We start from the raw sequence: 13,520 nt of genomic DNA, 5'->3' as shown, positions 1-13,520 counted from the left end.
CTTTGGCAATATTTTCTTATATGTAGGCATTTGATACTTATACCCAGAGAAGTGACACACTTTACAGTGTATCAGGAGATCAGAAATTCCCAGTCTTTGGGATCAATCAATGTGAACTTGGGATTATTTAAGAATGTGTGAATTACACATATATCCAAAGAGTACATAAAATATAGGAATTAGGATAATAGACTAAAGTTTGGATTTTTTCAATGATATGCTACAGAATTTTATGAGACTTAAATAAGGCATATCTTATATCATAACAAAGATATTATTTCCATCTTAAACAGATTTTTATTAGTTCTTCTCTAGCTATGTGTATATATTCTGAAAGTACCTGGGTATTGTTAGCTTGACCAATGAATTTATCCCTTCTCCACGATCTAAGTCTTATAAAGATCTTAAAAAAGCACAACCCTTGTCAACTGTTTAAATGTTTATATTTCCTTTTGTTATTAATAAATTTGGAGAGGGATGTCTTGAGATGGTCGGATATCTTTGTTTCTTCTGAAAATTTGGTCCACTGATTTTAGCATTTATTTGTGGATCTTGCCACTCCTTAATTAGTGGATCCATTTCTTTATTCAGCTATTTATTTATATAAATATAGATTCAGTGATCTGTGTACATATTTGTATGTGTATGTATGTATACATTTATGGGTGTGCATATATATTTACCTGAGAAAAACAAAACATCTTGGTCACCCCATCATTTCAGCCACCCTCATATAATAACTGTTTGCACCTTGCGTTTTTACTTTCATTGGCATACATTAGTGAAGCTTATATTTCACATATTGTATTATTATTTAACAATATATTGTAGATATTTTCCACATTGCTGTGTGTGCTCTTATAATTGTCACTTAGATGGCTTTGCAGTATTCCATTCCATTCCATTAATGTGCAATAATATGTTTAACCATGAGTGCAAAGTTAAACATGCTTGTTACTATGTGTGGTCTTGCCATTAACGTCTGGTGCAAGCTTGAGTCTTCCGTGGATCTTTTCACAGAATAATTGCATGAGAGGGAAACTGATGGGGCTAAAGTCTTTCTCTTACCGATCTGTGGTTCTTCTGGACTAAGAAAATGAATCTTTAATTTTTTTAAAGATTTTATTTATTTATTTGTCAGAGAGGGAGAGCACAAGCAGGCAGAATGGCAGGCAGAGGCAGAGGGAGAAGCAGACTCCCCGCTGAGCAGAGAGTCTGATGTGGGACTCGATCCCAGGACCCTGGGATTATGACCGAGGAAAGGCAGCAGCCCAACCAACTGACATACCCAGACATCCCGAATCTTAAATTTTTAATACAAGTTTTAAGAAAAATTAGTAGGTTTTTTGGCTTGATTTTATGGTGATATTTTTGCCATGCAGAACATTATTTTAATAGTTACAAGATGTGCAGAGCCTTGTAGAAAAGGCTCCAGGATGTGGTGTCCTCATTAGACAGGCTTGCCCAGTGAGCACATCATAAGAACATTCTCCTACTTGTCTTCTAATTCTATTATGATTTAACTTTTATGTTGAAATATTTGGTTGCCCTAACATTTATTTGGCTTGTGTGGACTTGTCATTTTTTCCCATATGACTGATGATCTGTCTGTCACAGTGCCACTCACTGAGCCATCCCTTCCACACCCTCACTGGCTTGAAATGCTACTTTTATCATTTATTATGTTGTAGTATGTTTCTTTATCTGTGGACTGTGTAGTTGATCTGTCAGTAACTCATGAATCAGTACTATATTGTTGTAATTCTGGAACTTCTTTTCTCCCCCAGAAATGTTCTAGGTTTACTGATGCTTGTTTTCATCTTAGGCGTGTAACAGAGTATTACTGTGACTTATTTTGGTGCTCCAGTTATCTGGCTTTGCTTTTGCAGAACGATTCTTTCCAAATGGGTCCTGTGCCTTTTCACCTCACCCTAACCCTTTGTTGTACCTGTTGTAGCTTGTGGGGCCACAGGATGCCACAGGTCCCCCTTGTCCATCCTCTGCCCCAGCCATGGGCATGCCTGTGACTTGCAGGAGGGGCACTGCCAGGGGTGTCCTGCAGGGAAGGGAACCGGGAAGTCCATGTGGGAAGCATCATTGCAGGTAATTCTGTGTCCTACACATGGAAGGTCAGGTCAGAATTGCTGCTCTGACCTTCTCGAGAAGCAAATGCGTCAGCTAACGCGCAGTGTTTGTGTGCTGTTCTTTTCCCCTCTGTCCTTGTTTTCAGACAAAATGGTTTTCCCAAGTTCCTTGTCAGCTTCATTGTTCTCCACCCCTTTGAGTGAGGTTATAGAATTTATTTGTAGCATAGCTAGGTTACTTCGTCCCAGGCAGTATTCTGTCTTGGGTTCTCCCGGTATCCTGGTTGGTTCTTCAAAACCAGGATAAAACCAGGCAGATGGCCAGATTGTCAGATCCTTTTTGCCTCTGGTGAGGTTTCCCTGTGCATGGGCTCGACAGCTCGATGTGCACCATCCGAGCAGCCGGCATCCCCAGCTTCCCCGTGCGGCCCCTCCCGGTCCAGCTTTCCTCTACACCCTCTTGGCTCTGGCAACCAGTCTGCCTTTTCCCAAACGTCAGAAAGTGGTTCTGGCTTTTTTCACGTAGAAAAATGCACTTCGCATGCGTCCATATTGCTGCAGGAAACGAGAGCCTGATCCCTTCTTCCTGCTGAGCTGTGTTCGGGGGTCTGGATGAACCACAGTTCGTTTGTCCCCTCGTGTTCAGGGCTGAGGACGAATGAAACTGTTGTAAACATTCCCATGTAGGTTTTTGGATGAACGTAAGTTTTCTTTTTTCTTGGGTTGTTAACCATGGGTGAGGTTGCCAGGTCATATGGTAGGTGTATGCTTAATTTTATGAGAATTGCAGAATGGTTGTATCATTTTGCTTTCCCACCAACACTGCATAAAGTTCCAGTCACTCAGCATCCTTGTGAGCACTTGGTATTTATTGTCCGATTATAAAAAAAAATTTAGCCATTGTAATAGGTGAGCAGTGATAATCTCACTGTGGTTTAATTTGCATTTCACTAATGATTAATATTGTTCATCTTTTCATATGCCTATATATATTCATATACATATTCATCTTATGTATATTCATCTATATGTATCATATACACCTCTTCATATGCTTATATACATATGTTTATGTACATTTTTTGTGGTCAGAGCTTTAGATATTTTGCTTATTTTCTTAATTGGGATGTTTGTTTCCTATTGTTTATTACAAGAGGTCTTTATGTGTACTCTGGGTACAAGTCTTTTATCAGACACAAGATTTGCAAACATTATCTCCCAGCCTGTGCCTTATCTTTTCATTCTTTCTCACAGAATGAAGCTTCTTAATAGCAGCTTATCAATTTTTTTCTGTTATGGATTATGCTTTGGTATCTACAGACTCCTGGTCTAACTCAAAGTCACAGATCTTTCCTGTATTTTCTCTTGGAATACTTATAAATTTGTGCTTTATACTTAAGTATATAATTGATTTTTAGTTAATTTCGCATAATGTATGAAGTGTAGGTGGAAGTTTTGTTGTTTGTTTGTGTGTTTGTTTTTGCCCACAGACCTCGGTTTTTCAGCTAGACTGTGTGTGAGTTGCTGGTGGTGGCGGTTGTGTGTCTGTTTCCTCACTGTGTTGGATTCATGCTCTCCACATGGCATCATATAGCACAGACATTTCAGCTGTTTCTCAATTTAATAATTTTTTCTCAGCCTCTCTTTTAATTATGCCTTGACCCACCACCACCCAGTACCTGTGAGTGAGTCTGTTGTTCCCATAAAATCCAAACTTTTACACTTGTCTTAGATTCCATTTATCAGTACAGAACACTCTCTAGCCCTCATAATAAATCAGCCCAAGTTTCCAGTAGTTTTAGATTCATGGATAATTTTAAGATATTGCTTTTGATGGGACTCCTAAAAATACTAACTTCTGAACTCTGTATTTTAGCCAGGATTATTCCTCTTTGCCAAGATCCTCGCCTGTCTCTCTTTACTGAATCGGTTTTAATTACAAGTTTACCTAATAAGACTGAAAGTGGAATGGCCTATAAGAAGCCAGCCAGATGGCCAGATTGTCAGATCCTTTTTGAAATGGATCCTACGTACCAAAGTAAAGTAAGTTTTAAAAATGGTTTCTCTCAAGGACTAATTGGCTCTAGAAGCAGAAACCCCTTGAGATTCTTAGACTAACAGGACTTGTTGAAAAAAAAATTATATATATATTTATATATAATATTATATATAAATATATATATACACTTATTTATTATATATAAATATATATACTTGCTGAGACCCTAACTTAGGACAATGGAGGTGTCATTTCCATCTCATCTTCCCATCTTCCTGCTCCTGGGCTTCCGGCTCTGTTCACCTCTTTTGTTTTTTCCAACTTCTGCTATGAAAGGAACTTTCTCTTATATGGTTCCCTCCTGACACTGACTTGGCAGTGCATTGACTTGCGGTGGCTGGGACTTCCCATTATGATCCCGCTGGGTATTGTGGTTCAGAGTCACAGGAGAATCTCATCCTCTCCTCTTGGGTCAAATTCAGCCTGGACAGGGAGCTGTGTCTTGGGAATGGGCAAGGTCACACAGCCCACGGACCTGCCCCTGTGTGGGGCTGCCCACGGAGCATCTGCCCTAACCAGGATGACAAGCATGGGGATACATGACCCCAAACAGCATGCTGACTAGAAAGAAAAATGGCCTAAATGTTAAAAAGGTCATTGAAATTTCTTAAAGTCCTAGGTTTCCAACGCAATTCTGTAGTGTGGGTTCTTCACGAAATGGACATAGGGAGCTATTCTCATACATATTCTGACAGAGCCACCAGCCTGTCAGCCCATACTAGTTACTGTCACCAGTTCTGACTTGTCAACACTTTGGTTACAGATTGCCAGGCTCCTGACTGTTGTTGGTAATTGCATGGGGCAAGTTAATGTTTACAGTTGCAAGTTTATAAAATACTGTTCCATGGTACAGAAGGCCAAAGCCATGAGCATGAAAATCTCATTGGTGGATGAACTGACTTCAACACAGTTTAAAATGATCCTGGCTAAATTCAGAAACTATCTTCAATATATTATTAACATGGCCGTTGAGAAACGCATTGGTATTTTCAAAGTCATAAGTCTCAGTTATCAGTCAGAATGCTTACCCTATGTTGAGAATGTCCTACATCTGATCCACAACCTCCTTCGATCTGTAATTGAAAAGAAGAATACAAATCTACTGGAAGTAAGTATTTTGGAAATTCTTATTGCATGAGAATCTTTATGATTATTAGATTATTATTTTAGAATATGTACTTAGGAAATCCAAATGATAAGTGTCATCCTCAGAAAATTCTAATATGTATTAACACCTGTGTGGGTCTCGGATCTGATATCATTTCCTCAAAAAAACATTCTCTGTCTGCCATTTCTAGAATGGCACCCCATGTTCCTCGCTCTGTCTTTTCCCTGTTGGGAATCCCTAAAACTTGTAAACATGGAGACGACACAACACAAGTTACGTTTTTGTAGGGACCACTCTGGCTGCAGTGTAAAGAATGGGTTAAAGTGGGACAGGACAGGAAGAAAGCTGTTTGTGGCATCTAGGGAAGAGGGGATGAACGCTCACACCAGGGCAGGAGTGGAGTGGAGTCGGAGAAGCAAATGGCTTTGAGATCTGTTTCAGAGATGGAATGGACAGGATGTAGTGACTGGCAGATTGTAGGAAGAAGAGGAAGGAATTAATGACACTTTGAGCTTTTGGGCTGGGCCGCAGGGCGAGCAGGGCTGCAGCCCCCGGACCAGGGAGAACAGAGTGCACTTTACTGCGTAACCATCAGGCGGACCTGGACGGAGTGCGGGGCTGGCCACCAATAAGGAGTCCAAGCCAGAAGCCCACTTGCATGGGGCTGGTGTGCGAGTGGTCTTTGAGGTCCTTCAGGAGAAGGTGCCTGCTTATGTGTATGGTGAGGATGGGAGAGAACCCCCCATCAGAAGCCTGAAGAATGCCAGTATGCGGGAGGTTGCGAGACGGACAGCGGCCTGCAAAGCCCCTGCAAGGGCGCAGCCTCTCTGAGAAGACTAAGGGAAGCAAGGGAGTATTTCGAGAAAGAGGGAACGTGTAGTAGTTTTTGATGCTACGGAGAGGTCAAGAGAGGATTGAGAACTGTCTATCTTTAGAACCACAGCAATCCTAAAACATACATAGAATTACTCTCTATTTCACTTAGGGTTAGATTCCCCAACGAGTATTAGAAAACAAGCAAACAAAGTATATTATACAGCAGTTTCTTTGCCTCATACAAAAAGACATCTCGGCGTTGGTGAGCCAGGCCTCCCCTTCTCTCTGCTCTGCTCCCTGTGACGAGGGCTGCTGCCCCACAGGCTCTGTGCTCATGCTCTAGGCAGAAAGACAGAAACGTTGCAGCAGCAGCCTGGCCGTTTTACTTCCCTTGTCATCGCCTGCGCTGGGTTACAGTGCCGCCGCTGCTGCAGAAGGAAGGAAGAAAGCAAGCAAAAGATGGAATGGCTTGGGTTTCACATCAGACTTAGGGTATCTGCCAGTCGGTAGAGCCGACTGAGAAAGAAGACAGCACAGTAAGGCAAAAAGAGATTAAACTATTTCCTTTATTATTATTAAAGTACACCTTGGAGAATATGGCTTCTGTTTACTTAAAATGAACCTTCCCCAAACTGAAGCTCAGAGTTAGGGAGAGACTTAGCCCCTCAGCACTGGTTGCCCTGAAACATGACCAGCATCCTGGCCGCAGTGAGCAGAGAGGAACGTGTACCCTCCGCGACAGGCGGGCTTTTGCGAGGAGGATCTAGGCTCTGCCTCTCCACCTTCTCCTTCCAAACTCAGCAGTCACAGGAGTCACTTTGTCTTCCCAGGAAGTGACTGTGGGGCAGAGGGGCCACCCGCCAGACTGGATGAGTGGGGTCCCCTGCCACATGGAGACAATGGGAGTGGGGGTGAGTGTTGCCCCCACCCAGCTGCCATGCACACTCTATCAAGTGCAACGTGGCGCTTAGCCTTCAGGTGAGCTCTAAGTAAAGACGGTAAAAGGCCCCACTTGCTCAGTATAAGATGGTGGGGAAGGAGCAGGATGTGTATAACCGAAACCTCCATCCTATAAAGAAGTAAGTGGGGAAACAGCGAAGGTGGTCTAGAGCAAATATTGAATCTTACTGGACAGAAATACTGAGAGTTCCTTTCTTTGAGGGTGGAGTAAGCTCTGTGGTTGGCCAGTCTGTCAGCCTCTGGCTCAGGTCTCTTGCCTTGGTGACTCCCAGTTAGGCCCTGTAGGATGACTCTCTAGGTTTGGTATTCTTGACCATCTCATCCAAGCAGGGCATCATGGGCTTGTACTTGCTGGACCCTGACCAAGTATGCCAGTGAATCTCCTGTTGGTGTGAGTCTTAGGAAATGCTATTGGTTATTAGATTTGGACTTGCTTCTTTTTTTTTTTTTTTTTTTTAAAGATTTTATTTATTTATCAGAGAGAGAGAGAGGGGGAGAGAGCAAACACAGGCAGACAGAATGGCAGGCAGAGGCAGAGGGAGAAGCAGGCTCCCTGCTGAGCAAGGAGCCCGATGTGGGACTCGATCCCAGGACGCTGGGATCATGACCTGAGCCGAAGGCAGCTGCTTAACCAACTGAGCCACCCAGGCGTCCCTGGACTTGCTTCTTAAAACAGTTTTTTGCTCTTTGCTTCTGGTTAACTCCACACTTCAGTTTAGACATGATTTTGAAGCTGGAGAACTTTATATTTTTAGCTGCTATCTATGCTTGACACATCCCTCTGTGCCCTAAAAGTATGGTTCCATATCTGAGGCTGTCTGGAACACAGACTTGGGAAGAAAATCTACACCCTTAATAGTTTGTGTCAGCGAGCTTCCCACTAATCCTGGGATCTCACCATCTTCAGCCAAGGTGCCTGATTAAAGATAAGAGCTCTGGTCTTCTCTTCTGCTAAGGTTGCCACTTGGAAACCACCACTTTCATCCAGAGCTCAGAAACAGTTTGCTGTCTCAACTTCTGCAAGCCTTTGGATTAAAGAATCCTCAGGTCGTCTCTGCAAAAGACAGAGGAGAATTTTCTTATCCGAGCTGTAGTTCCCTCAGTCTCTGCTTAACTCATTTTAGCATAAGTTCATCTCCTAAGATTTCACTGGAAGTAACAAAAAGAAGCAGAGTATGACACTGCATGTTTCCGACTATTTCCCCAGTGCTGCAGCTGTGGCTAGCACGGCTCTCAGCCCCAAGCACAACAGCAGACAACACTGATACCAAATAATTTGTTACCAATAATTTGAAGATGGCCAATAGATACAAAATATTCTCAACAGGATCATCAGGGAAGTAAAAACCACATGTTTAAATGGCTAGAATTGAAAAGACTGCCAATAGCAAGTTCTGAGAAGAGTGCAGAGGAGCTAGAATTTCCGCACATTGTTGATGACAATGAAAATGGCACAGTCACATTGGAAAACTGGCCATTTCTTGTAATGTTAAATTTCCACCTACCATTCAGCCCAGCAACGCCATTCCACGTTATTTATTTACAAAAAATAAAATAGGATCCACACAAAGACTTGTACTCACAAAGTCGTAGAGGCTTTACCCACAAGTGCCAAAACCTGAGATCTATCAAGAGATGAGTAAGGAAAAAAACGGTGCATTTATGCCTTGGAATAGCATTCAGCAATGAAAAGGAATGAACGAGTGCTGCGTACAGTTTGGAATGATTGCAAAAATATGTTTCTAAGAGAAGCCACACACAAAAGAGTATGTGCCGGATGATTCCATACATATGGAACTTGACAAATAAAATTTAATCTGTAGTCACAACAAGCAGATGGTGGTTTTCTGAGGCCAGGAGTAGGAGGAGGTTATTTGGAATGGGGCACAAGGCTTCTTTTAGAACAATGAAAGTTTTCTATACTTGATATACACAGGTGTATAAATTTGTTAAAACTCATCATGATGTACAGTTAACCTCTTTTGTATGTCAGTTTGGCTTCAGCTGATTTTTTTTTTTTTAATCATGGCTTTTCCATTTACTGTTTGAAACACCTCTTATTCCTGCTGTACCTCAGTTTATCTGTAAAATGGGGTAACATTAGTGACTAACCTAGAGAGGTTGTGAGAGTTAAGTGAGTTAGGGATTATAAAACCCTAAATACATTCTGGCACTTAGTGATGAACGTTAAGTCATTGCAAACCAGACTGCTGCACATAGAAGGTCAGGGTGTTGAATTCCAGAGAACTTTCTGAGCTATATATATTTTTTTTTCCTTTTTTCTTTTTTTTTTTTTAAGATTTTATTTATTTATTTGACAGACAGAGATCACAAGCAGGCAGAGAGGCAGGCAGAGAGAGAGAGAGAGAGAGGAGGGAGCAGGCTCCCATGCTGAGCAGAGAGCCCGATGCGGGACTCGATCCCAGGACCCTGAGATCATGACCTGAGCCGAAGGCAGCGGCTCAACCCACTGAGCCACCCAGGCGCCCTGAGCTATATATTTTTTAAAGATTTATTCATATATTTGAGAGAGAGCATGTGAGGGGAGGGAGGAGAGAAGGAGAGGGAGAGAGTCGAAGCAAACTCTGCACTGAGTGTGGAGCCTGACATGGGGCTTGATCTCAAGACCCTGAGATCATGACCTGAGCTGAAACCGAGAGACCGATGCTTAACTGACTGAGCCACCCAGGTGCCCCTGAGCTATAATTTTTTTTAGGGACCAGGTTTGAAAGTTGTTTATTCATTCTCTCTGACTCCTGCATGGCCCCAGTTGTGTTTTTATGTATTTCCTGAGGCGTTGAGTAGCTTCCCTTTACATGGCTAAGGAAGTTCCCCTATTTTGATGAGAGTATTTTTGTCATACATGTGTTTTATCAAATGCTTATTCTGCATCCCTTGAAATAATCACACATTTGTTTTCTTCAGTCTTTTAATGTGGTTTATTACATTAGCTGACTTTCTTAGGTTGGTGCCAGCACACGTGGGCACTGACTTGCACATTCTAAGATGTTTGCATTCGTGCTTTCAAGTGAAATTGGTCTGTGACTTTCTTCTCGCATCCGTATCTGTCTTTGCTAACAGTGTACTACTAGTGACAAAGGGAGTTTGGGTGTATTTCACATGTTTTCTACCATCTGTTTTTTGCATGAAATTGGGATTACCTATTTTCTTTTTGATACAAATCAGCATTATCATGTGTTTCTTTCCTTTTTTACTGGCATTTAAATGGGATTTGTGGTTAGAGTCAAGATAGCTATGTTTACTATCTTCTGTTTTGGTCACGGACTTCAATTAAATGTGGTAGGCACCATTATCAGCCTGTTACTAAACTATTTAATCCAAGTTTATTAAAGTGAAGCTACTTGCTTAGGGTCACACAGTTAGGAAACTCTGGAGCTAGATTTCAAACAGGCCTCTCTGGTTGTAAAGGCTGTCCATAGAAACTGCCAGGTGGTGGAGTGGTTAACAGTAGTTATTTCTGAGTGACGCAGTAAGAGGTATTTTCTATATTAAGAGGTTTTTTTTTGTATTGCAGTTTTTGTATGAGCATCTATTTTATAATGAAACAGAATAAAGTGTTCAAAAAATTAGAGACATCTAGGCAATTAATTCAGGATTGTGAAATTGAAAATTAAAATGACATTGATTCCAAAATTATGCATGGAAAAAATATGACAGAATTGTAATTTGGGTGTAAAAATGCAACTATTTTGAAAATTTCATGGAATGACGTATATATACTTAGAAAAGTATTGATATTATACATATAATGAATACATACACTTATAATAAATAAAAATGGGATTTGGAATCAGATTTGGAAGCAGTAACTCACCAGATTTCTGATTTTAAGCTAATGAGTCCTCTGAGACTCTGTTTTCTCCTGTGCAAACTAGAGAAGATAGCACCTAAAGAGCAAACGTGCTATCAGATCAAAGTGAGAACTAGCACATCACGGCCCAAAACAGGGTAGCAGTTATGCAGCAGTACCCTTGATGTAGCTCTTAGTCCATATCTTAGAAACAAAGTTATTCAAAATATTACTTCCTTTATGTCTTAGTGGCATTTATCTTACGTGCAAGGTACATTCAGGTTCCTTCTGTTAACAATAGGAAGGACTAGAGCATGCTAATGCTCCAGAATTCAAATAGTTAGAATCACGTTCAGATGATGTCTTCGTTTTTTCGTGAAATTATAATGGTGTAAATTAGTGAGCAATATTAAAAGAGTAACTGACTCTGTAAACTAGAACCCATTATATAATTCTCACTGATGTGTTAATGATCTCAGGTTGTGGAGTCATCACTGCGAAAGCTGGACTCTGATCCCACTGAAATAGAAGAATTTGTGGAACATTTTACTTTTTTGGATTCAGTTTCCTCAAAAATATTTGCCTTAGAGAAAGAGTACTCCACCGTCAATCAGCTGCACTCTGTCGTACGGTATTACCAGATCCAGATCCCAGAAGAGCAAAATGCCATATACAGAATTCTCCTTGGCAGGTTTGGTCAACTAAAAACTTCTCTGAAGCTAAGAAAAACAAATAAAGATGTGGCTCTTTCTAGATTCAGAGACAATTTGGAAGCACACATCACTGGGCTGCGAGTTGACCTCAGTAACTTGAAGACCAAGGTCAGTATTTTATTCACTAAGTATAAGCTGGATCTTCATTTCACGTAGGCCTAAGCATATAGGTGTTTGCTTTCTGTGGAGTCTTGGGTCAGTAATTTAATACAAATGTTGTTGACTTAGAATCCACAGACAGAATCTTGGTGGTTTGTAAGCCTCACTGGAAAGAGACATTGCATGTCTTTTTTACTAACCTCTTCCTGAAATGTAGCCTTTTCTTCAGTTATAAATGAACATAGACAATAAATAGACGCAAGTGGTGGCTTTTTCCATACGATTCAACAGTGGGCCACAGGGGGCCCCCCACCCAAGGGGCCACAATGCCCCTGACATCCGTCTGAGCCTGGGTCTGGGCCCTGTGTAAGGAGCACTCCTGGGGAGCAGGCATAAAGTAAACCTCCAATGTTTGCTGAACCCCTCCCAAGTGTCAGTAACAGTCCTTGGTTCTTAACCCTTTTACACTCCTGGAAAAAAAAAAAATGAGATTTAGGGAGGTCAGCTAACCTGCTGGAGATCATACAGCAAGAGGCAGGGCTCCAGAAACCTCGCTCTGAGCCTCCTTACCGGCACCACCATGCACTAGCACTTGGCGTGCATTAGACACAGCATGACTTTCTGCAGTTTCTGGGTTTCCGGTTCTCCAGCGGCACAGACAATCTGCACCGTTTTGCACAAATACAGTGAAGATGAAACAAACTAGTCCTGAAAGCACTGGATGCCCACAACCCATCTGCAGCCTGTAAAACCGTACTAGAAATGTACACCCACAAAAGTTCCGGGTGTACACAAGTGCTGTTTGTTACAGTGTGTGAGATCGTGGACACCGCCTGGAAAGGGAGTCTGTGTTGTGGTCAGTGTGCTGCCATGCTCTGGGCAAGCACAGGGCAGTCCAGAGGTGTAGGGCTGGGACAGGAGAGAGTTTGTGCCCTTGTCAGCAAGGCTTCAGAGGCCCTGCAGGCACCAAGAGCTGGGGCGTCTCTGCGGCGCTGTCCTTCGCTGGGCCTTTGTCCCTGCACCCCCAGCCCTCCCAGGGGCATGGTCCTGGGTGACTTTAGCTCTTTTTGGCCAAGGGCAGGTCCTGGGAAGGGGCTCAGCGATGCCGAGTGAACATCTGTCGGTCAGTTCACGAACCAACACTTGTCCTTCTCCTGGGCTTTGCCTAGTCAGCTTTCATTTCTGCCAATAATGTTTTTCACTTCTAAACTTTCCATTGGGCTCTTTCCCACATTTCACCATGTTTCTTTGCTAAGACTTTGTTTTCCTTCTGGTTTCAAGAACATCATTTTTTGGTGGAGCATTTTTTGGGGGGGAGGGGGTGGAGCATTTTTTATCATACCTGCTTTATTTTTTTAATTTTTTTTTAAAGATTTTATCTATTTATTTGACAGAGATCACAAGTAGGCAGACAGGCAGGCAGAGAGAGAGAGAGAGAGAGAGGAGGAAGCAGGCTCCCTGCTGAGCAGAGCCCGATGTGGAGCTCGATCCCAGGACCCTGGGATCATGACCCAAGCTGAAGGCAGAGGCTTTAACCCACTGAGCCACCCAGGAGCCCCATATCATACCTGCTTTCAGTCCTTCCTCGGGTCATTTTAAAATCTGTGTCATCGAGGCATTGGTGTTTGATGAATCTTATGTGAGTTGAGGTTTTCCTGATTTTTTTAATATGCTGAATAATTTTGTGTTACATATTTTGGATTCAATATTAGGCTGTAAGACTTGTCTTATTTAAACTACGTGGAAGGTTGATATTTTTGTTTTAGAAGGCAGCTGACCTCGCCAGGTTTGCAGTCCCCCCCACATTCTTCAGGCCGCGGTCTGATTGTCATTGTAGCTGTCACAGCCCAGGCAGGAGTGCCCAGATGCA

At 42.2% G+C, this 13,520-nt stretch overlaps 1 protein-coding gene across 1 annotated transcript in view; it reads left to right on the top strand.

The window, feature by feature from the left end:
- Positions 1-13,520, top strand: part of DNAH14 (dynein axonemal heavy chain 14) — a 320,474-nt gene that overhangs the window by 72,189 nt on the left and 234,765 nt on the right. The window contains exons 15-17 of the mRNA XM_059145622.1: positions 3,961-4,127; positions 4,907-5,251; positions 11,318-11,659. Of these exons, the coding sequence (XP_059001605.1) occupies positions 3,961-4,127; positions 4,907-5,251; positions 11,318-11,659 (854 nt within the window). The remainder of the gene's footprint in view (positions 1-3,960; positions 4,128-4,906; positions 5,252-11,317; positions 11,660-13,520) is intronic.

The sequence above is a fragment of the Mustela lutreola genome, chromosome 14 (genome assembly GCF_030435805.1).
Source record: "Mustela lutreola isolate mMusLut2 chromosome 14, mMusLut2.pri, whole genome shotgun sequence".
Taxonomy (NCBI): Eukaryota; Metazoa; Chordata; class Mammalia; order Carnivora; family Mustelidae; genus Mustela; species Mustela lutreola.
This window is presented reverse-complemented; position numbering and strand designations above follow the sequence as displayed.